The sequence below is a fragment of the Hyaena hyaena genome, unplaced genomic scaffold (genome assembly GCF_003009895.1).
Source record: "Hyaena hyaena isolate Hyena2069 unplaced genomic scaffold, ASM300989v1 scaffold_395, whole genome shotgun sequence".
NCBI classification, from domain to species: domain Eukaryota; kingdom Metazoa; phylum Chordata; class Mammalia; order Carnivora; family Hyaenidae; genus Hyaena; species Hyaena hyaena.
In genome coordinates this window covers 1,450,692-1,474,364 of record NW_024081029.1, presented here as the reverse complement: position 1 = coordinate 1,474,364, position 23,673 = coordinate 1,450,692, and the positions used below count along the sequence as shown (strand labels likewise).

Below are 23,673 nucleotides of genomic sequence, written 5' to 3'. Positions count from 1 at the left end.
TTACATTTTCACTTCATACCTGTCTCTGCTTTGCTTTTAAGCATGCGCTTTATTTCAACGTGTGTTGCTTGTCCTTAAATAAGACAAAAGAATCCATGAGTGCAAAGCCCAACAATGACCTATCTTTTCATCAGTGTTACTGAGCGACCCAACTCTAGGGAGATACTGTTCTCTTGTCACTCGTCACTCAAGATGCATACAGGTCTTCTAAGGCTTCCCCACCAAAGTGGCAGAGAAGATTGCAAATATGGCACCGAAATATCTGAGGGCAATCTAACACGGCCTGACATCAGCATTCTAGTCTATGATACAGCCATGTTTGTTTTTACTGTAAACATGAAATGGTTTTCCTTCAGAATCTATATGCAAAAGTGCATATTGCATGAATGTGCCCTACATTTGTGCTCAGGCTTACACAGCCCCTGACACACTGCTGTACTCCTACAAGACCTTAGTCAGAAAGTATGGAATGTGTATCCGTTTTTATTCTAAGGGACAATGATTTGTAGCTAATTGCATGACCAGGGGTAACTAACACTATTACCGCTTAATTATCTGACACAAATGTCTACCCCTCAATTCTCCCAGAGCAGATATAAAACAACCTTCCCCAAAGTGAACTCCTTCTCTCAAATGCCTTCCATATCATAAAATGATAATGAATTACCCTAAAAAAAATCCGAAGACCAAATAGAATGCCTTTTTGGGAAAAAGTACTGATGCTAACCCAGGTTTAGCTAGATGGATATTAAAGTGTGAGGGTGTATAGAATCATATTCCTTACCTGGAACTTACTTTTTACTTTTACATCTTTCCTAATTCTAGGACATAAATCTTCCCTGAGAGCATTAATGCTCTTCTTTTCATTCTCTCATTTCTTCTATTCCTTTCTTATTTACATTGTCTAGCACAGAGAAACTACAAGGCTCTACTTAACCGCTAAGTGACTCTAGTCTAAACTTCTTTTTCAATTTCATGCTTCAAATTCTATAAAGTTAATAGTGTCTTGTTTCTTCTATAAGCTTAAAATAATCTTTAGAGTTTACTTTAGGAAGAGATTAGTATGGCAATAAGGAGACAGCAAAATATGGGACAGAAGTTCAGAGGACTGGGTTTGTCTGGTCCTTATATCTGTTAATATTTGTATCTGGTTTCCTCAACTATGAGATAAAATCAAGAATAATGTACACTAACTTTCCTTGCAAATACTGCAATTTGAGTTAATTTAAAAGTTGAGTTCTTTTCAGCTTCTGGGTTCGCTTCTTGATTGAACCACATGGCTAAAATACCTCGGGTAATAAGACTTCAAATCTAGCAGGAGGGTTTTTCAGAAAAAATAAAACTTTTCCTGACAATCATGATATCATGCTGAAAGCTTGTGTGTATAGAGCCTATATCTTCCTCCAAACACAGGGTAAGTACCAACACTAAGCATGGTGTCCTCACCAGGGTCAGGAGGCACACAGGCACAGGAAAACTGAGTATTGTAGCCCACTTTGAAGTTGGAGTTGATGGGGTAGTAGTCAGCTAGCTTGATCATCTTCTTGAAAGCATCGTAGATAAAGATGAAGCTAATCAGAGAAGAGAAGCCCTCTTCTGTGAAGCGAGTGAAGTACTGAACCAAGAAGCTGGCATCTGTGGCTACCAAAATGAGACACAGGAAGGCTGACCACAGGCCAATCCAAAGGCGAAACTCCAGATAGTCAAAATTATGATCCCTGGAAATAAGAAAGAGAGGTATTTTAGACTCCTCCTCCACGGAATACAAAGAGTAACATAAAACTACCCAATGACAGCAGAATGATTCCTAAAAATACAGGGTGACTTTTAGCCACTAAATATAAATCTCATTCCTGATTTTAACCAGAAAAATACTAAGTCTAAGGATTTAGTCTAGTGATATTAGTAAAGAAATTATCCAGAAAGTTTAAGTACGGCACATCAAAAGTAGTCATACCATTTGCATGTATATAACTCAATTTTCTCATTCAAACAATATGATCCCTGCCTTCATGGAGTTTAGAAAGCAAACAATTTGAAAGTATCACCCAGTATGCACTCAATTAATGTTTGTGAGCTTCACTGGTTAAAGAAGACACTAAGATAAATATATTCTCTGTCCCCACATCATAGCCATCTATGGAGCAAGCCAAACTGGCAAACATAATCACACCAGAAAACAGTAAATGATATCTAAAGGTTCCCACAGAGTGCCACAGAGGAATAACTAACTCTGGCTGGGGGTTGTAGAAAAAATTCCAGGTATTTAAGGATAAATAGGATAATTACACTCTACTCGGATCAAGACAGGCTGTCTTCCCATGTAACAGCCAGATGAAACCCCTTCTTGTGAAGCTTCTTCACAGACATGGTATCCTTCTGCTGAAGTTGTGTGTAAAGCACCTTGTGACCACCTTGTTTGTTTTTGGTCTGTTCCTGTCCCAAGGCAGCTTAGAATAGGCTGTGCCTCCATCAAAGGAGGCCAATGTTTTTCAAAGCCCTTTCTATTTCTTATAAGTAAAAGGTGAAAGATTTATGCGATCTGAAGAGAAACCAGAGTATTCTATTTCTTATAAGTAAATTAGCTCACATTTAGAAAAATATGGGCCAAGTGCTGACATTTTACCATTTCATGTTAATTCTTTTAAAATTGTGTTAAGATTACTTTACAGTATTTTTCTCATCATTGTTTTTTAAATTTTTTAATGCTCATTTACTTACTTTTGAGAGAGAGAAAGAGAGCACAAGCAGGGGAGGGAGAGATAGAGAGAGAGGGGGAGACACAGACTCCAAAGCAGGTTCCAGGCTCTGAGCTGTCAGCACAGAGCCCGATACAGGGTTTGAATTCACAAACTGTGAGATCATAACGTGGGCCAAAGTCAGATGTTCAACCAACTGAGCCACCCAGGAGCCCCTTTTTCTCATCATTTATGATGAAAAAGCAAACAGTAGTTGTCCTATTTCTTCTACGAGAAAAAGAAATAAATTGAGGATCATGCACACTTGAGACTCTATAGCCTTGATTTTAAACAAGTAGTTTTTACAGATGTGTTTTAATATTTTCCTGAAGGCATGGTATCAACACCTTCACCATGACTAATCTAGTTTGAGCCACCAAGAAGTCTTTGCTTGATTTTAAGTCCTTACTGATATCCATGTTTGTCCTGCTCTAAGCCACTTTCCACATTATAGCCAAAATGATCTTTTTAAATGTAAATCAGATCCTCCCTACCTCCTTTTAAAACTTTTTGATGGCTTCACACTGCTCATAGAATAAAATTCAAATTCTCTAACACAATGGCTGGCATATAAAAGGTTTCCAATGAAAGTCTGCCAGATGAATAAGGGCATGCCTATGGCTTTGAAGAAGACAGTTACTGACATGACCTAAGCATTCTCACAGAGAGCCAGGAGATCCTGAGTGAAAATTTCATAGAATATTAGAATTAAAAATTCCTTAGATACTGTGATGGTTAATTTTATGCATCAACTTGGCTGGATCATGTGGTACCCAGATATTTGGCCAAACGTTATTCTCGATATCTCTATAAGAATGAGTGCAAAGAAATTAACATTTAAATTGTTAGGCGGGTGCGTGAGTGGCTCAGTCGGTTAAGTGTCCAACTTTGGCTCAGGTCATGATTTCACAGTTCGTGGGTTCGAGCCCTACGTCAGGCTCTGTGCTAAAGGTTTGCTCAGAGCCTGGAGCTGCTTTGGATTCTGTGTCTCCTTCTCTCTCTGCCCCTCCTCGCATCACACACTCTCTCACTCTGTCTCTTAAAAATAAATAAATGTAAAAAAATTTTTTTTTAAATTGCTAGGCTTTGAATAAAGCAGATTGCTTTCTATAATGTGGGTGAAATTCATCTAATCAAGTCCTTCAACTGAATAGAGCAAAATACCTGCCAACCCCAGGCAAGAAAAAATTCTCCAAGCCTTTGGACTTGATCTTGAACATGGCTTTTTCTGTTTCTACAGCAGATAGTCTTTGAAACATCAGCTCTCCTGGGTCTCCAGCCTGCTAGCCCAACCCACAGATTTTGGACTTGCTGGTCTCTATAGTCATGTGAGCCAGCTCCTTATAACAAATCTCTTTATTATATTGGTCCTGTTTCTCTGGAGAATCTTAATATAGATTCCAATTAGTCAACTATGTCTCATTTTATAGATGAGGACACTAAGGCCAAAGGAAGTTAAGGTTTATCCAATGCCAAGGTTTTAATGGCAGAGATGGACCAGAAACCAAATCTCTGCATGCTTGGATTCGTCCTTTACAAAATAATACCATCATTCCCCTATCAGAGTTGTATTTAGGGCGGACCTTAAATCACTGTCCTTTGTTTCCCTCTTTTCACCAAATCACCTAAATTGGAATATATTACCTAAGCAGGCGATAATTAATACTTGGGTAGAAATTTATTCCTATGGATTTCCTGGAATCCTTCTCTCTTTTAAAAAAATTTTTAATGTTTATTTTTGAGAGAGAGAAAAAGAGTGCAAGTGGGGGAGGGGCAAAGAGAGAGGGAGACACAAAATCCGAAGGAGGCTCCAGGCTCTGAGCTGTCAGCACAGAGCTTGATGTGGGGTTTGAACCCACAAACCGTGAGATCATGACCTGAGCTGAACTCAGACGCTTAACTGACCGAGTCACCCAGGCTCCCCAATCCTGGAATCTTTCTGAAGACATCTTTTGCATTCCCTTACAGTTGCCCTTAGGTCTGCAATCCCACTGCTTAATCCTATACTTGTCTCTGTGAGATAAGTAGCCTATAGAAAAACTAAACTCTAGGAATCTGAGGTAATTTACATGATCACACAATGAATGAAGTCTCAGAGTCAGGGCTAAGAAACAGTTTCATTACTTCTGAGCCAACAAACTTTTTTCCTAAAATAAAAGTTTTAAACAATTACTTAGTTTTGCTTCCCTAGCAAGACGACAGGGCAATCTTGATTTGTTCTAAGTATGCTAATGGTTGTTTAGAGAATTGATGTTTATAGGACAGGATGAGAAACAAATCCAATAACTAGCTAATGGTTAGGAACACTCAGTTTGAGCACAAAAGAAAAATGCCTATATAAACTTAAATCTTAGGATCCAAACAATATACCAAAATAGCTGCTCTAAAATACTTAAATATTCCCAGAGTAGCTCTATAAGAAGGGCCCACATAAAATCACTAAAACCAACGGCACTTCATTATAAAAGTGATATGTTTACAGCAGCAAGAAGAAAGAGGAATAAGAGATGAGAAACTTTTTAAAACAAATTGATCAACAGTAATGACTACAATAAAGTGGCAATATTATATCCAATAAGACTATGAGTCCCTTTAGTGCCAAGTTTAAATAGCAATTAAGTTATAAAAAGTAACAGTAAATGATAGTAGAAACCAAAGAAACTATGGTGAATTCGAATGAGAAAATGGGTTTATATCCTTATGATACCACAGTGTTCCCAGATATTTTGAGTTATAGTTTCTGAGTAGCATAAAACCAAGGTATAGACAAACAGAAGAACTCATCAGAAGCATGCTATAGAAATTAATGTTCAAGTCACTGACAAATGTAAACTCCCTAAACGATATGAATAAATCCAATAACAACAGAAGAAAATAATCTTTTGAAGGCCTCTAAGTAATTATTCAAAGAATAGAAGGAAAAAATTATTGAATGACTAAATGCAATTATACAGGCTAAAATCCAACTTTAATTAGGAGGTTTCTGCATGGCTTAGAACATAGTGTTAAAACTTTCAGGAGTGCCTGGTGGCTCAGTCAGTTAAGGATCTGACTTCAGATCAGGTCATGATTTCACAGATCCGTGGGTTCAAGTCCTACGTGGGGCTCTGTGCTGACAGCTCAGAGCCTGGAACCTGCTTCATATTCTGTGTCTCCCTCTTTCTTTGCCCTTCCCCCACTCATGCTCTCTCTCTCCCTCTCAAAAATAAACAGACATTAAAGAAATTTTTAAAAAACTTTCAGAGTTGTCACGCAAGATAAAGAAAAGGTGTCTAATTCTCTGTCACTGGTTTACAATGTGTAAAAACAGTGCAAAGGAGATTGCAGAATTAGGGTGAAAAGCTACAATTGTCATTTGGACAGTTGTAGGCTCTTTCTTTCATTCTGTTACTAATTTTAAAAGGTGACAGCACATCTTTCATATTCCATTATGATTCTCCAGTACGTAGGACAGATATTAAAACCTGTCCTCCACATCAGAGGGAAATCTGTGGATTATGTAGAGTCATGCTTGAGTCTACTAAAGCCACAAAACAAAGTTTACCTACTTCTCAAAAAAACATAACATATTTTGGGGGGAAATCTGGGCAAGACAGACTAAAGCAGTTTCTTTACTAAAGGACTTCTCAGATCCCTTAGTAAGCTGAATGTAAAGTGAGTTACAAAGAGGGAGGTAAAATATACAGCATTTGTCAGATTGATGGGGATCACAGAGGCTTTTTTCTATGAAACGTCTAAATGGGACTAGTAATTGAGGAAACACACTTTGAGAAACAGTGATCTACACAAATACTCTGCATCTAGACAAAATATTAGTACTGTTGTTAAAACACAGAAGCCAATGATACAGCATTGTGAACAAAATGACACCGTGTGCCTCAAAGCACCACATGCTACTCAGTGATGAATTTAAAGCACAGTTTCTCAAATGTTTCTTGTTGCTTTATAACTGTTTTCAAATAAATTACTTGGAACTATGTTTACATTACCAATTATGATGAAACAGAAAGAAAAGTGAGAAAGGAACTTGCTTAGTGAAAGGAAATAATCTCTATCCTACAATTATCTAAAGTAAACTGGGATGCAAACATTATCTGTATATTAAGGCTCTGATCACATTGCATCCAATAAATCTTTCTGCAAAGGTTGCACATGTTTGTTCCTGTTTATAGTACACGCTTGTTTGATCTTCCCACAAAGGCTTTCTTTTCTCACACAATGTTTTCTTAAACATATAAAAATGATTTGACTTTCTATAAACTGACATGAACAGAAATTCTTTCCAGTGTCCTTCTGAGAATTATGATGGAGGAGGGATCTGTAGTGATGAGCTACAGAAAACTCACATTATCACTTTAAATTCTCATAAGACCTCGCTGATGTTCTCAACCCAGTTTTCAAAACACTAGTTTTAAATTCTCATTGCCTCCTCTAGCTTGTGATCAGTTTTGATGGTAACACATGGTAACACAGTTTCAAAGGCTATTCTATCAGCCCTTGAGTCCATGAGGTATCATGTGGTAACAAAATTTCCAACAAGGAAATCTTAAAAATGTATAACAATATAAGAATATGAAAATTCCAACAAGGAGTGCCAGCAAGTCATAAGAAATTCTGCCATCTGCCTAAGGATTGAGATCTGCTGGGAAAGGCAATTCTCTCTGAAAGGTATCAAGTTCATTAGAAAAGAGGCCAGAATACCCAATTTGATTTTGAAGCTATTTGTGTGCTTATGTGGCCACGTGGATAATTCGCTTAACTTGATTTTCTCCTTCTTAAAATGATCCTTCGAATTCTAAAAGAAAATATGATATCACAATTGTTACGTCCATTAGGAGTGTATAGTAATTCCGTAAGAGGCATAGTCTCCAGAATCAGAAAGTAGGAATTCAAATCCCAGTCCCACCAACAACTGGTAACGGAGCCTACAGCAAGGCACTTACCTCTCTCTGCCTGTTTTCTCATCTATAAAACAAGGTATGAGGGCACCTGGGTGGCTCATTTGGTTAAGCACCTAACTCTTGATTTTGGCTCAGATCATGATCTCACGGTTCTGAGACCAAGGCCCCACTCGGGCTCTGCACTGAGCATGGGATGGGGATTGCTTGGGATTCTCTCTCCCCAACCCCTCTCAAAAATAAATAAACATTTAAAAATAAAAATAAAAATAATAATACAGGTATGGGCCCTACCTCATTATACTGCTACAGGAATCAAATGAGGGAGCCCATGGAATGCACTTAGGATAATATTTGGTATGTGATCAATACTCAACAAATGCTATTACTAAGCCAGCTCTTGAAATGTATCTTTAGTTAAGAACACTGGAGCCAGGGTTAGGAGCAGTGGATCTCTAGAACAACTAGTCTCTCATTAACGAGCCATGTGACCTTGAGCAAGGCATTTCATGTCTTATAGGCCAGGATCATGACAGGAAACAGAAGACATTCTCAAATGGGATTGTGAGGAAAACTTAATAAATAGGCTATTTACAGATGTGTGAGTAACAAATAATGGCAAAGTACTCAGGAACTAGAAACATCAGGGAGCCATTTTTATCTCCTGGCTTCAAAAGGCCGAGGAAGGAATGGAGTTCCCAGAGCCTAGTGAAGGCGAGAGCCAGGCCAGTGGGGCCACCTTACAGAGGCTCTATTCAAGAGACAAGCCACTGTGAGACTGCAGTGTTAAAACAGGGACTGTGAGGTACAGGGAGGTATACACACACCCTGACCTCCCTCCTCTCCTACTGGTGCACTAGTCAAACCCAACAAGAAGCCAGAGGGCAAAGGAGACCCAGTGTTGTAGTCCACATGGATCAGCCCCCACGGCATAAAGCAGGACTAGGACAGAGAAGAATGGTGAGGGCAAGTAGATAGTACAACATATGGGCCTCAGCTGAATCAAATGTAAAATGAGTGTTGGACTACCCAATCTCCAAGGGCTTTTCAGCCGCCAAATCTTTAAATTCCCATATTCTGTTCTACCTAATTACTATTCTGTGCTGTATCTAGACTGTGTTCTAGAATTTATCCTAATTTATAACTAGATATGTATATACATACTTGCTGAAATTGAATAGAAGCCTCTCAAAGACAAGAACAGGTCCTGTGCTGCTCAAAATCGTCAGTGGTTGACCTGCAAACAGGCAAAAGATGGCCCCAGAGACAGCTGTGCCCAGGAAGCTCTCCAACACGCCCTGATAGAGAGAGAAGAGAGCTGTTAGAAGAAACGCACCTTTCTTCCTCCCATGATGCCTCTAGGGAAATTAAGCACACGGATATGCTATTACAAGGGCCATACCAAACATAGCAAACAGACGCAAAGGACTGAGATTCTTACCAGTATGAATATCACCGTTTATTTCACATATGATTTAGTCACCCCTCCCTACTGCAAGGGCTGACTTGCTCCAAAAAAACTACAGTAACTATAATGACTGGTGGTTGACTACAGAAGGCAAAAGGTGACTCTGATCCATTCTAAAAATACTAATTGAAGCTTCTGTATGGAAAACCACATTATGTAATCCCACCAAGTGGGCAGAAGTGATTTAGTACTTTGGGTGATGTTTTTCTCTCTGTGGTTAACTTCAGTGTTTGCTTCAGCCTGATCTCACCCTGCACCTAGCAAGTACTTACAAGTAGTTACATTTTATGCACAAAGACTATTTTTTTTAAAGGAAAGATCTGAGAGGGGAGAAAAGAAGACACAAAGAGCTATTTCCCTTCATCCTGCAATCTCTAACACACCAATTCCAAAAAAATAAAGAAAAAAAATCTTATTATATATTCCTCATCTAATGTAAATTTATAGAAGAGCTTTAATTTATTTTAGAGGAAATGCATGTGGAGGGACATGAATAACTAAATCTTTATGGCCACACTTCCCTGTACTTATATCTCTGGAAACCCAACCCATTGTTTTCCTTTAGTCTAAGAACAAAGAAAGATGAACCATCAAGTATCACTGACTTATAAGATTATCCTAACTTTCTTAATAATGTCATTTGGGACCAATGCCTCAGGTGATGGCAAACTAGCTCATTTCCTCTATTTCTCATAGTCCAAATTTTAGTTAGAAAAGCACTTGTTTATTTTCAATAGGATCTAAATTTGAAATAGTATTATATTTTAAATATAAAAAGGTGACAGAGACCCTTTAATCATATGTAGGAGTATACATCTAAACCATAAACATTGTAAGATAAACATTTTTCAAATGAGTAAATAAACATAATCTATAACTTTAAAAGACACACACACACACACACACAAACATATATATATTTTTTAATGGTAGGTCAATTTACATCATAGAGCAAAATTATGTGATCTCTATAATGCTATGTGTACACTAAAACAAAATGATGCCAGGAAGATCTCCCCTTTCAAGTGGGTAACAAATTACCTGTTCACAGAAGTATGATGTGTGTTTACATAAAGCAAGCCATCTCTTAATCTAAACCACTCTCTCTTTGGAGCAGACTGGATTTCTGGGTAATCTGTAATACCCCTCAGTGATTCCCTGCCCCTTCCCCCCACAAAAAGTTAACCTATCTGCCTGTGAGCCTAAGGCACCTCTTTCTACTGCCCCAAAAGTTCTCCAGCAAATTTCATTCACTCATCATATAATATAACAAAAGGATTACACAGAAATTGTTTTTTTTAATCAAGTTACAGGTATGGAATGAATAAGTCACAGGAATAAAAGGCACAGCATAGGAAATAATAGTTAATGACATTGTAATAGCACTGTATAGTGACAGATGGTAGCTAACTTGTGGTGAGCACGACATAACACAGAGAAGTTGAATCACTGTGTTCTTTCAAGAAGTGGAAGTAACATAAAATAGTATCTCAACTACACTCAAACAGAAAAGGTTTAAGTAATAAACGTCTGAATGACAGAAGTAAAAAAAAAAATCAACTTACAGAACTTAAAGACACCAAGTGCTATACCCACTCAAGAGCCATCCTAAGAGACTCTTATTATAATGATTACCCACAATATTTTTCACATTGCATCAGAGCCACCAACATTCTGCTTAAAATGGCACTGGCAATAGCACATCCTCTTCTTTGAAGGGTGGCATTCAATTCAGAAAGCAGATAAAAATCCTTTAAAACAGCACCATGTACTAATCGGACTGGGGTGGGTACAGGGCAAAATAACAAGGGTTGACAAGTAAGACTAGCTTCTCACACAGTGAGTATCCATATTCTGAAACAACCCGGAACTACTTCTGTCTGAGAAGTCCAGGCTGAAATCTGGTGGGGGGAGAGGGAACCCTATTTCCATGGCTGTGAGCTCTACTGCATGACTGAAGAATGCCATCTCAGTATTTTGTAGCCATTCCACACACAATCTTTTTCAGAAAGAATGAAGAATAACACGCTAGGCTGGCAGAACCAGCCTGCATTTATGCAGACAAGACAGTCCCTTGTGCCCAACAAATAGTTTTGATCGCTTACATGTGAAGATATTGAGATTCAGGAGAGTTAAGTGATATAAACAAGCTCATGTTCAATGTGGCACAAGTCTTTGGAGTGTGGGTACCTGCCCAACCACTACCTCACCCAGAGCAAGGATAAAAGTATGCTGGCTTCAGCTGGTGTTTTCTTGGACGTTTTTTTACCTCCTGTGCATTGACAATGTTTTTTTTTTTTTTTTAATGTCTTTATCATTTATCTTTCTTTTTCATGACTTACTTTAGTGTGTGTAACATGAAAGGGTAGAATTGGAATGCTCTATGTGGTGGGACAAGCCACATTCTGCTTGTTTGGTGATAGGCAGAATTATACTGCATCATTCTTTACCGAGCACAGAGAAGGGCCTATTTCTCAAAACTACTTCAGGATCAAAATACAGCACAGCCTCGGTGTGAGACAGCACAGGAAGGAAGAAAGAAGAAATGCAAGATTAAGAATTCTCTACTTGATTTGCCATCACTATCAATCTCTCTGAGGGCCAAGCACAGGGTCTCCGGGGGCCTTCCTATTTTCCTTCCTCTCACTGAGGTTTGCACTATACCTCCATATGCTCTGTAGGCATGCAAGAAATGCTAAAGGAATCAAAGAAGAAATACCCAAATCATACCCTAGCTTCCACTTATCAAAGGTCAACAGCCGCTGTTGCTCATTCAGTAAAGATAACAACGAATTTCTTCCAGAAAATGGCTTTGATTTACAGAAACCATGTGACTGTTAAAAGGCAGATTATTTTTATTTCAGTACTTGATCCTTTGGTAAGTGCTACAGTTTCCATTCTGTTGCTGACAATTTTGAAACAGAGACAGGTGATTTATTATACACACTGCACTGGAAACTTGCTTATACTTAGAGATCCTTGCAGCATTTCTGAGAAAAGAACTATTTTCACCAAGTTTTGATTTGTTACTCTTGATAATACAGAAATGTAAAAAATAAACTCATGTGATGAATAACTGCAGTTTAACTAACAAGCATTTAAAGCGATTTATAAGTTGAACTATCAGAAATCCTTTTCTGATTTATTATATTCAGGATTCACGAATATAAAAAAAGAGAAAAGAATGTGTGGGTGTGTGAATTTTTAATAGGTATAACTCATAAAGACACGTCTACCCCCAGTTTCTCCCTGCCTCCATTATTTCTCATTCAACCCATGAGGACATGCGTGTGGCTAAGCTCTGAGGAGTGGCAGAACCAGGTGGCACAATGTTACAGCTCCATTTTGGTTAGGTTTTGACTTCACTCCATTTCTGATCAAGTATCACCCACTGTAGAACAAGAGGATGAACAAAGAACCAGTAGTCAGGAAATCCAGAGTCTAGACTTTGCTCTGTCACTGGAGAACTGATGATCTTGGGAATGTCACCTCAAGTTTGTCAATTTTAGTTTCTTCATGTAGAGGAGAAACATCAAGATGGTAGAGGATAACAATGGACTCTGGAATCAAAGAAATCTCAAAGTGACATCCAGATTGTGCCATTTACTCAATCAATGACTAAGCAAGTTACTTAATCTCTGTCTTATATAGTTAGCATGCATATTAGATAACACATGAAAAATGTTTAGTATAGTCTCTGATATATGCTATCTTTTTTATAAATAGTAACATGTACACAATGTGTTTGTTTAGATATAAGATGGGAAGTTGAACTAGCTGATTTCCACCATCTCCTCCAGGTGGCTCAGCACAAACAGCATGTCTTGGAGCCAAGGACATCAGAGTCAAATCTCAGGTCTGCCAGTCACCAAACCCTCTACATGCTAATTCTCTCTTCTGTAAAATCAATTGCTATTTCACAGAATAATTGTTTGGACTAAGAAAGACAATAAAATAGAAAGAACTAAGAACAGAGACACAATACAATGTTTTCTTTCCTTCACTGCTTCTCATCTCCTTCTTCCCAGCCTGCCTAAATTATTTCTCTTTTCTTCGAAAGAGGGAAACGATGGGAAGAGAAAGTTGAGAGGAGAGACAAAAGAAAAGACGAAGATTAGTCCTCAGAGGGAAGGGGTGGGGGGACTCTTTAGATCTCCAGTATTTCTCAGAGCAAATCCTAAATCAACAGAGACCTTAGGGGGCAATGCTACAGCCATTGCTTCTTTGCATTCTTTGTGTTACTAAACACATGGAATCAGCTATAATAAAACAGAATAGTTTGTTTTACTTTATAGCAGTGAAGTCAACACCCACAACAATGTATGAACAATTTTCTGCTTACATCAGGGTATGCTGTTAAACCAAAGATGGGACTTGTTTGGCAAAACAGCCAAGAAAATCAGCACAAGTCCCACAATAGAAAGATCAAGCATAAAAGAAGTTGGACCATAGGAACAAGATTCTTAAAAAAAAAAAAATTCAGCCATAATTGGTAACACCAGCATTTTAGGTGTTCGAACTACCTGTGACAAGGGTCGCCAGGGCCATCATGTCTATCATTGCTAATGTAAAATAAGCACATTCAAAATATAATAAAATGTTAAAAATTAAAAATTTACACTGTCAATTTTGACTTCACTGCAACTATCTTCGTATAACACTAAAGGATGGCCTATCTTGTTTTATGTCCTTTTTATGAAGGAATTCATTATTTAGAATAATAATCACAACTGTTCAGGGGGGTTGGATGGCAGTAATAGGAGGAAAGTGACACAATTGCCCAAGAAAACAAAAAATTTTCTATTACTTTGACAATTTTCAACCAAGTCAAACTTGGAAAATAAAATATTTTGGTGGTAGTAAATGATAAAGTATTTGCTGACGTTGTTATATTTCAAGCCTTTTAAGAAAACTAAAATGTTTCTAACCATAAAAAGAGAAATTTCAGCCTGTGTTGGTTATAATTCATACAAACTGTGTGGAATGCTGAATAATAAAATTAAATTTCTCTAGCTGTGTCTCCGAATCTGAAATTTAGCCAAGGAAAATGATACAACCTAATGCCACTTAAACACGGCCACTGGAAACAGGCAGTCAGACGTGGATTATCTATAGGAGTTTTGATGTCAGGTCACCAGTTAAAAGCCAAGCCACATGATTAAAAATAAGTGAAGAAATGATGCAAGTCTCTAAATCAAATTTGGTTCACACGACAATTATCTGAGAAGCGCTTTTTTGTTGTTGTTAAGAAAAAAATACTGATTCCTTATCTCTACCTTGAACAACTAAATCAGTATCTCTGAAGATCAAGCCTGGGGGATTGGTATTTTTTCAAAGTTCCCCAGGTGATTCTCATGCAGCTCAAATTTGAGGTTCATTATTCAAAAAACCTCCCTGCTTCTCAAAATAAGAACCACCTGCTGATATTTGTTAAGGCCCAGTTACACAGACCATCCTTCTATACTGGGAAGAAGACTGGATAGCCAGCCCTCATTTTTTATTTCACCTGTGTAGCTACAGCCTATAAATCAGTGATTTCTATCCTGACAGATCACAGCTGCCAAATCCTTATTGCAATCTACTCTGCCTAAAAGCACTTTGTCGTCATAAACAGGGTTTCTGTTTACACTGCCCAGCAGGAACCAGAGAAAGAGAAAAAGCTGAAAGATGAATTAGCTCCCTGCTTAAAGAAAAGTATGATCCAAAACCTTGACCAAAGAGCCACAACTGCAAGTCTGATAGAATGGATAAGCAAGTCAGGGAGGCTGTACAGTATTTTTTTTGTTTAAAGAGCTATGAATAGGTACCTAGATCATCTGAAGTGCCCAAACATCAAATGCCAGTATAACCTTACACAAAATCAATGCCAGATGGATAAAAATTTTAAATGAAAACATAAAAGAACTAAGATATGTGGGTAAATATTTTTCTAATCTTGGAGTGGGGAAACCTCTTTAAGTATATAATGAAAATAAGCAACCACAAAAGATTGAAGATTTTGAATGCATTACAATCTATAGAGCAAAAGAAATCACAAATAAGGTGAAAAGACAGAGGATAGATCTAGGAAAAATATATTTGTGATATTTCTGACAAGAAAAGGGAAAATATCCTTATCCCACGAAGAGTTCTTAGGAGGCAATGAGAAAAAAAACAAATACCAAAAAGGAAAATATGCCAAGGACACAAAGTGTAGACAGCCCATAAAAATGTGGAAGGATATTCACCCTCACTAAAAATCAAAGAAATTTGAACTGAGTAAGAACGAGCTATCATTTTTCAACCCACTAAATGGCAAAAATGAAAATATGGGACACAATCCTGTTTTTGCAAGAGTGCATACAAGTGGACAGTCTTGTCCATTATTGGTAGAAGCATAAGCTGGCCTGACCTTTGTGGAATGTAATTTGAAACAAATCTTAAAAAAAAAATAAAATAAGCATATCCTGCAAACAATTGTTAGGAATTTTACTCCAAAGAGATAATTACAAAGAATGAAAATGTAGTTTGGCAACCACAATTTGTTCATAAATGAGAAAAAGCAGGAAAACTGAAAGTATACTAATAGGGGATTTATTAATTATAGGACATGTATCATCACGTGTATAAATAGATATAGTCATTAAAAATAATGCTCAAACTCCACACTGAAGTGGAAAAATATCCACTTAATACTAGTCATGTTATGAAACAAAGGGTATAAGATCTCATTTATATAAAATCTTATACATCAATCTGTTTACACATCCAATGCAGGATATATGAAAGATGTTCATGAAAATATTAATAATGGTTATTTCTGGGTGATGAGTTTAAGGGAAAAATTACCTTATATGTAGTTGTTGTGTATTGTTTGAATTTTCTACAGTGCATAATTATATCTTATTAAAAATAAAGCTATTTCAAAATTATTTCAAGACAAATAACTAAATAGTTTTAGAATGTAGCAACATTTGGGATCGCCAGCCTGCCCAAATCGCTATCATTTGCTAATCACCAAGAACAGAGTTGACAGTCTTCAATTGAAAAAAACAATGAAATATGTTCTGGTAAGCGAAAAATTTGGTTACATTTGAGTTAATCTTAATCAAACAGGTTTAGTTCAGATCTTGTACATGAAGTGAAGCAAATTATCTAGTTAAGTTCCTTCCTGGCAGGAAGAACCACCAGCATACATTAGAGGCAAGTAAGCAATGCAAGCCCTTTACTTTGCCACCAAATACACATTCAGTTTTGCTGACCACAAAAACCCAACTGTCTCACAAACTATGCCGACAAACTATCCCCACCTGACGTTTTGAAACCTGTGGTATGTTTCTGGAAGGTTATTTCAGGCAGATTAACATATCACCTTACATTTCCACTTTGAGAAAGAAATGCATTTTGGTGCCAAAGTGCAACATTTAGGTTGAGTTGAAATTACTATGTGGTCCTTACTACAATGAAGCAATTATCAATTTTCTCTACTCTTGTTGCTATAAACTGCCCTTGAGAACCTTCATAAAGTGTCTATCTTATAGAGGAATATCATATGTGAATAAGAAATGATACATTTCCAACCTCAGCAGATTGATTAAATATTCTCAGCACAGCAGTATGTTTAAATAAAGCTTCAAATTTGGAGATGCCAGCTATAAATGCTCCTTATAATGAGACAAATTTCCTTAAAATGTGCTGTTAGTCTCCATAAATATCATAAAATTCACAGAGTTCTAAAAATCTTACTGTATCCTTTTGCTAAAAGGTTTGTGAAAATAAGATTATATTTACTCTGGGGGAAAAATTAAAATGACTTTCTTCACTCTAGACTGTGCTCAGCCATTCACAATTAACAATGTCAATTTGAGTTCAAAGATTTTTCTGTGTTCCATGAGGCTAAGAACAACTTTTAAACAACATAGAGACTTGCCACAGAACATCAGAAAGTGTTCCCTGTATGAGTAACTTGCCCATAGACTAAGCTATCCATAAATATTTGTTAAATCAATGTTCAACTATTTAATCAGAAGTATCTAAATGAATAGAATAGTGCACATGCCTGGCAACCAAGAATATAACTACAATGCAATGAGCTGGCACACATGGTCACAGAGTTGGATCTGGAAAGGACATGCTTCTAGGATGGTGAGGCTGAAAACCTTTCATTTGCTTCATAGCACGGCAAGGGGACTAGAAAGCATTATTACAGTGGAACATACTGAGAGGGATAATAAGAGTGTGACACAATTCCTGGACCTCGGAAAGCATATTCTCTAGTCTTTTGCTGCTGAACAATAAGAACGGGAAATAGGCACAAGCCAGGGCTAGATCCGAGATAAATCTAAGGTCAACTCTTGGCAAGGCGGGCTCAGTCACTTGAAAAATCCAAGCTAAATGTTAATTCCCCACACTTAAGGAGTCCATGAATACCCCCTCTGAAAGCCTGAGAGTGCTCTCAGAGCAGCCTGATGTTCCAAACGTGTATGCCAAGTCGGGGGGCGGGGGGGAGGCGGTGTTCATGCCATCATGGATGTTGTCATTGTAAACTGACTGTACTTGGAGCCATCATTGCTTCCACTGTTTTATTTTGAACACAGGTCCATGGGAAATGATACATATGGCTCCTAAGACCTGCGTCTAATGATGGGGGGTGGGCACACACACACACACACGTGTGTATGTGGAATTAAATATACACATATTTTATTATGATTAATATTAACTATAATTTATATATACATATATATTTCAGCTCTGGAAGAAATGCTTCCCTGTAAATTTCTGTCTTCAAGCAGGCAAGACCTCCTGCACAGAAGCTGGCAGAAGAGCCGCTTCAACAACAACAGTACAGTGACTCATCTGTGTTTTCACAACACGTTTGTACCAGCACCCATGTCTATTTGTAGCCTGACAATACAGACCCTATATGAACCATCTCTGAGCTGTCTGCTTCAAAAGCCAGGACACTATTCTCAGTTGACTCATTTGAGCTACTTGTGCTTCTGAGAATAACCCACTGCCACATTTATGAAGGCATGTGATACAACTGAAGATTACTTCAGGCTATGCCCATGTCCTGCTAGATCTAGTGTTTAGAAGGTCAAATACACCCAGAGGACTTTACCCCCCTCAGAAAGCCCACTACATTCCACTACTGGTTATCTCTTGGGGACATAGAAAAAGAATGCCTTATCAACACCTTAGACTGTAAATGCCATCAGAACAGGGATTATTATCTATTTTGGCCTCTTATCTGTATCCCCAGCACTTAAAATAGTGTCTGCCACACAGAAGACACCCCATAAATACTTGCAATGGAATAAATCAACCTCTGCCATGGACCTGGGAAGTGATCTGGGACTTAGCACCAGATCCACAAAATAATTTGTTGTCCTGATGCCAAGCCAAAATTCCTAGTTCAGAGCATCAAAACTTCTGTATGTTCAAGTACAGAGATACTTTTCAACATATTAAGTCACTTTACTCCCTACTCCTTAAAATAGATAAAACCAATAGAAATATCAAAGTCATCCACCATCATGAGAAAACCTAGTATAATGACTACAGGTAAAAGGTTTCCTATTAAAATACTAGGATATGTAAAATTACTCTAAAACTATAAATACTATAATTACTATAGAACTATTGAGTTGGGGGTGTGTGTGCACGCATGTACACTAGTTAATTTCTAGTTACACGGATTGTTTTACAGCTATAAATCCAGTGCTTAGATCTATGCATCCATTCACTAAATAACATTAGTTTGCCCAAAATAAATAGACAACGGACTATTCGGTTCAACAAATATATATTAACAATCATTCATCTTCTATCCTTCTTCTTCAATGTTTCTGCCACCCACTGTGACTTCAACAAGTACCAAATTGCTTTACTTTGCCAATACATTTCTTCAAGGAAAGATATTTCAGAAGTGAGAAAAAATATATACCCTTCAATGTTTCCAGTCAAAAACTTTTAAAACTAAGTTCACAGCGTCAGTGAAATTATCAATAAGAGGTTACAAAATCTATTAATAAAATAAGCAGAACACGTCTAGCAAATGTCCTCCTAGGTTTGAATTTCGTACTTTGAATTAAGTCAACTCCTATGAGTGATGTCCAGCAAATGGGCATTTTAGTGGACAACCTAACATCCTGATGCACTGAAAGCTTTTCTGTTTCTCCTAAAGTCTGCAGGATCCCGAACATTGCTTACTCCACCGTGAAGGCCTTTCCCATGACATTGATCACAGACGAAATACCCATGATAAGTACACGTGTTCCACAACAGAATCCTTTGCTTTCCCCAAACTCGCACATATGGAAATTAATTCACCTAGGAGGGATCAACAATAGACTTCAACAGACTTCTACCTCATCTCAGATGTTGCATTTTAAAGCTAAGTCATACAAGGTTGAAAAGGGGTTCGATTCCATTTAAAAAGGCAATAAACTAACACACAGGATGTGCTGTTAATTCCTCCATCTCAAGGAGAAGAACATCCATGGAAAACTATGTGTTACAAAATGATCTGCACAAGAAAGTCTCTGTATATTCTGAATGACAGAAGGAGGTTTTCTTGCCACTGTCCCCAGATCACTGCTTTCATTTATTTTTCCTAACGTGGCTGCCTATATTATGTTCTTCGTGCTGGCCTCACGGTGCTTCCCCAGTGCTTTCTTTTCCACTGGTTTTCTTGAATGATCTGATTTAGTTATCATCATGCTCTCATCTGGATGAAGAATAACTGTCCCATTTGGATATAGATCAGACTTATAAAATCCTCTTATTGATATCACTGTCACAGTTTATTTCATTCATTCCTATCTTATGAATGAGGAAAAGAGGGAAGGACACCCTATTCACATACTTCATCTCTGGGTCCTACCACACTTGGTTTCTCTTCCTCACACTGCAGGTCTCTGGCTGGGAACACATGCGTATGTGCTTTCTGGCCAGCACAATGTTATTTTTTAAAAGTTAATTAATTGCCAATATTTAAAAATCACGAGATTTCACATAAGAATTTGAGTTTTCAGCCTTTTTATGAAAATCAAAAAATGAAGTAATACTGAGGGCATATTCATACAGGCACAAGCAAAGCTGTGTGGTGACTGTTCCCTTCTGATTAAGGCATGAGCCCTTAAAGGTCATCATGGTCCCCATCTGTAAGAAAGCCAAGCTAGCCATGTGGAAAAGTCATGTTCAAAGTCCTTAGTCCCCAAATGTTCCAAACATCCCAATCTAGGCACCACATATGTGAATAAAGAAGCCTTCAAGGGCACCTGGGCGGCTCAGTCCATTGAGCATCTGACTTTGGCTCAGGTCATTATCTTATGGTTTGTGAGTTTGAGCCTTGCATTGGGCTTGCTGTGCTGAAGCTACTGTCAGTGCAGAGCCTGCTTCGGATCCTCTGTCCCTCTCTCTCTGCCCCTCCCTCTCTTTCTCTCTCTCAAAAATAAACATTTAAGAAGCCTTCAGGTGACTCCAACCTCAGGTGCTACTTCACTACAAATGTGTGAGGCCCCAAGAGAGAACCACCCCAGAGAAGTCCATCAACCACCAACACCATGACCAAGAAGAATGAAACGGTTGTTTCAAGGCTCAAAGTTTTGGATTAATATGCTATGCAATAATAGATAAGGGCTAAAAGATAAAAGTGCTCTTAACAGACTAAATACAATTGTTTAAAGCAACTTCTCCCTTTTTACTTGGGTCGACATAGATGTCATATGTCATCTCCATTTCATTTTTGTGTTTAGGCACAATCTAAAACATAAATGTGCAGAGATAAGAAAACAAAAGTGGAAGAAAGCAATCTTTTGGAAAAGCTCTGCTTTTTGTTTTTACTTTAAAAAGCTGGCTGGCAGCACTTATGAATGTCACACAGGTTAATCAGTAATAAGCACTAACGTAGAAGGGACCGAGTTTGAAAAGGAAGTGAATCCGGTTCTTTCCCTAAGAATACTAGCTTCACTCACTACGCCGTATTCAGCACCTAGCACAATGCTTATTTTTTCTTAGCTTTGTACATATTTTTCTAAGTGATAGAGGGCATCCAAAACATCTTTTCTACCACCAAAACTTAGGCTGTTATTGATATAAAACGGGCAAACGGCACCCGTAAGGTAACCAACAGACTGTGGTTTGTATGAAGTAAGTCAAGCCAGGGTCTTTACAGCTTAAAGATCAGGCAGGTTCAAGAACAGGAGAAACAACTCTTAACTTGTATTCCTTAAAGCTGAGTCCTACCGATAGATACGCAAATCCAACCTCAAGCAAATCACTCAATTTTTTGATAACTGTTGGCTCATGTGTAAAATGAAGCTAATCACACATTCCCAGAAAGAATGGAATCATTAAGCTTAACAGAATATGGGCCGTACATTCAAGGTAGTAGAAGATCTCAACCCGGTGCCCTGAACAAAATTAAAGCAGCTGATATGCTTTTGCCCAAATAGAATTGTATCTCCTCATTTCCTTCCCTTCTTTTCCCCACTTGTGACTCAAGCCAGATTTCATCGAGCTATTTTTGTAATTACTAAAATGCTGGAAATATAGCAGCAGGCCAGAAGCAAAGTAAAATGCAGCATCCAGCAAAAGAAAGAAAATCACGCTGAGTAACTGAAAGGCCATCTGCTTCTAGCTGAGCTGTAGGGGTGAGGAAGGCAATCTGGGCTGTACTATTTGTGTCTCCCCCAAACCAGACCCACCTGCATGTTGTCAGTGGCATCCCCAAGCAGTCCTCCAAAAGTGATAGCATTAGTCACAGTTGCCAGATAAATGAAGAGAATTGCTGAAAGAGCCTGAATATTTAAAGCATCATAAAAATCACTGGCAAAAAATGGTGCTTTCCTCTTTATGTCCTTAATGAGTCCACCACAGAACCTGGGTAGGGAGAAAGCAAACATGTGACAAGGTAAAATAAACTGTCATCAAATTAACCAAGGGATAACTTATTCAACCACAAAGAATTTGTAGTCAAAGTGTTTGAATCAACATGCTCTATTTCACCACGTAAGGGGAAAATCGGAAATTTGTAGAAGAATCAATTTTCTTCTATCTGTCTCTGTTTTGGTCACTAAATTAGGTGTCGCATTCCCTAAAGAACAGTCAGTTTTTAGGTGAGAGTGAATGGTGTAGATGGATTAACATTTCTCACTCTTTATAGAAACACATCGCCCATGTGAGTAGAGCATATAAATCCTTATATAATCTCACCATCATTTCCTTCCCAGCCCCATTCACCATTCCACAAGTGTTTACTGAGCACCTGCGATATGGCCAGCACTACTCCACGTGCTGGAGACTCAACAGCAAACAACACAGGCGAAAATGCCTGCCCTCAGGGATTTTACTTTCCATATGGGGGCCAGACAATTTAAGTAAAATTGATGGTGCTAAAAATAAGGGAAAAAATTAAGTGGCGAAGAAGGTTATGAAATGCTAGAGAAGCAATGGCTGAATTATTACAGTGGCCAGAACAGGCCTCCCGAGTGGGTGACTTTGGGATAAGGTCCCAAAGGAAGAAAGCCATGCAGGTATACGGTGGAAGAGCATTGTAAGCTTAGCGGCATTCCACACGTTAGTAGGTCAGCTGCCTTACTTATGCATCTGTCAAATTACCCTCCCAACCAAACCTCACATTTCAGCCTTCCCCGTGCCCTTCCTTCTGTCTAAGGGGTCCTCCCTCAGAGAGTTCAGATTTTCACCATGGGCTATCACACTTCATCAAGACTGTCTGTATGTGTGCGGGCTTGCTGGCCCTCCCTGCACTCAAGGCCTCGCTTCGGTGTTTTTGGTCTGCACAGGGCTGTGCACAGTGCTGGACACACTGCAGACAGTGCACTTAGGAAAAAGTGAGCTATACAAGAATGAAATTCCAGTCTGATTAAGAGCTGAATCCCAGAACTCATATCTATAGAAAAGGAAAAAAAAATATTCCTAATAAAAAGTACTTTGTAAAGAACTATTCAGAAAAAAATAGGAGGAGGTTTTATGTTCTCCATTCTTTCAGAAAAAAAGGGGAGGGAAATAATATCCACTAAATTTCAGAGAGAAACCCAAGTGGACATCAGAAGAATAAAATCATTTCATTCAGATTCATTTGCTTATTAAAAAGACATACTTTTGTGTTTTCAAGAAACCCTTTAATGTTCTTAAAAGGCCCTATCTTTGGGCTCCTGGGTGCCTTAGTTGGTTGAATGTCTGACTTCGGCTCAGGTCATGATCTCATGATTTATGAGTTTGAGCCCCACATCAGGCTCTCTGCTGTCAGTGCAGAGCCTGTTTGGGGTCCTCTGTCTTCCTCCCCACTCTCTCTCTGTCCCTCCTCCTGCTTGCATGCTCTCTCTTCTCTCTCTCTCTCTCAAAAAAAATTTTTTTTAAAGTCCTGTCTTTATAAAATGAGTATCCTACTTAAAATTTTACTTAACCCAAAATGAAATGGAGAACCTAATAGTGGAAAGAAAAGGAGCAATTATCATAAAAAGAGATTTACAAAAGCAATCTGGGAAACCTGAATTCCCAACTGCAGGATAAGGAGACTATGACCTGTGAGTTTCTCATTTCTGTACCATGTTACCCACTT

At 38.1% G+C, this 23,673-nt stretch overlaps 1 protein-coding gene across 3 annotated transcripts in view; it reads right to left on the bottom strand.

Annotated features, from left to right (window-relative positions):
- Window positions 1-23,673, bottom strand: part of SLC4A4 (solute carrier family 4 member 4) — a 299,108-nt gene that overhangs the window by 80,279 nt on the left and 195,156 nt on the right. For all 3 annotated transcript variants that reach the window (XM_039251771.1, XM_039251773.1, XM_039251772.1), the window contains 3 exons: window positions 21,797-21,971; window positions 8,801-8,934; window positions 1,447-1,718 (listed from right to left, as the gene is read on the bottom strand). In XM_039251771.1, the coding sequence (XP_039107702.1) occupies window positions 1,447-1,718; window positions 8,801-8,934; window positions 21,797-21,971 (581 nt within the window). The remainder of the gene's footprint in view (window positions 1-1,446; window positions 1,719-8,800; window positions 8,935-21,796; window positions 21,972-23,673) is intronic.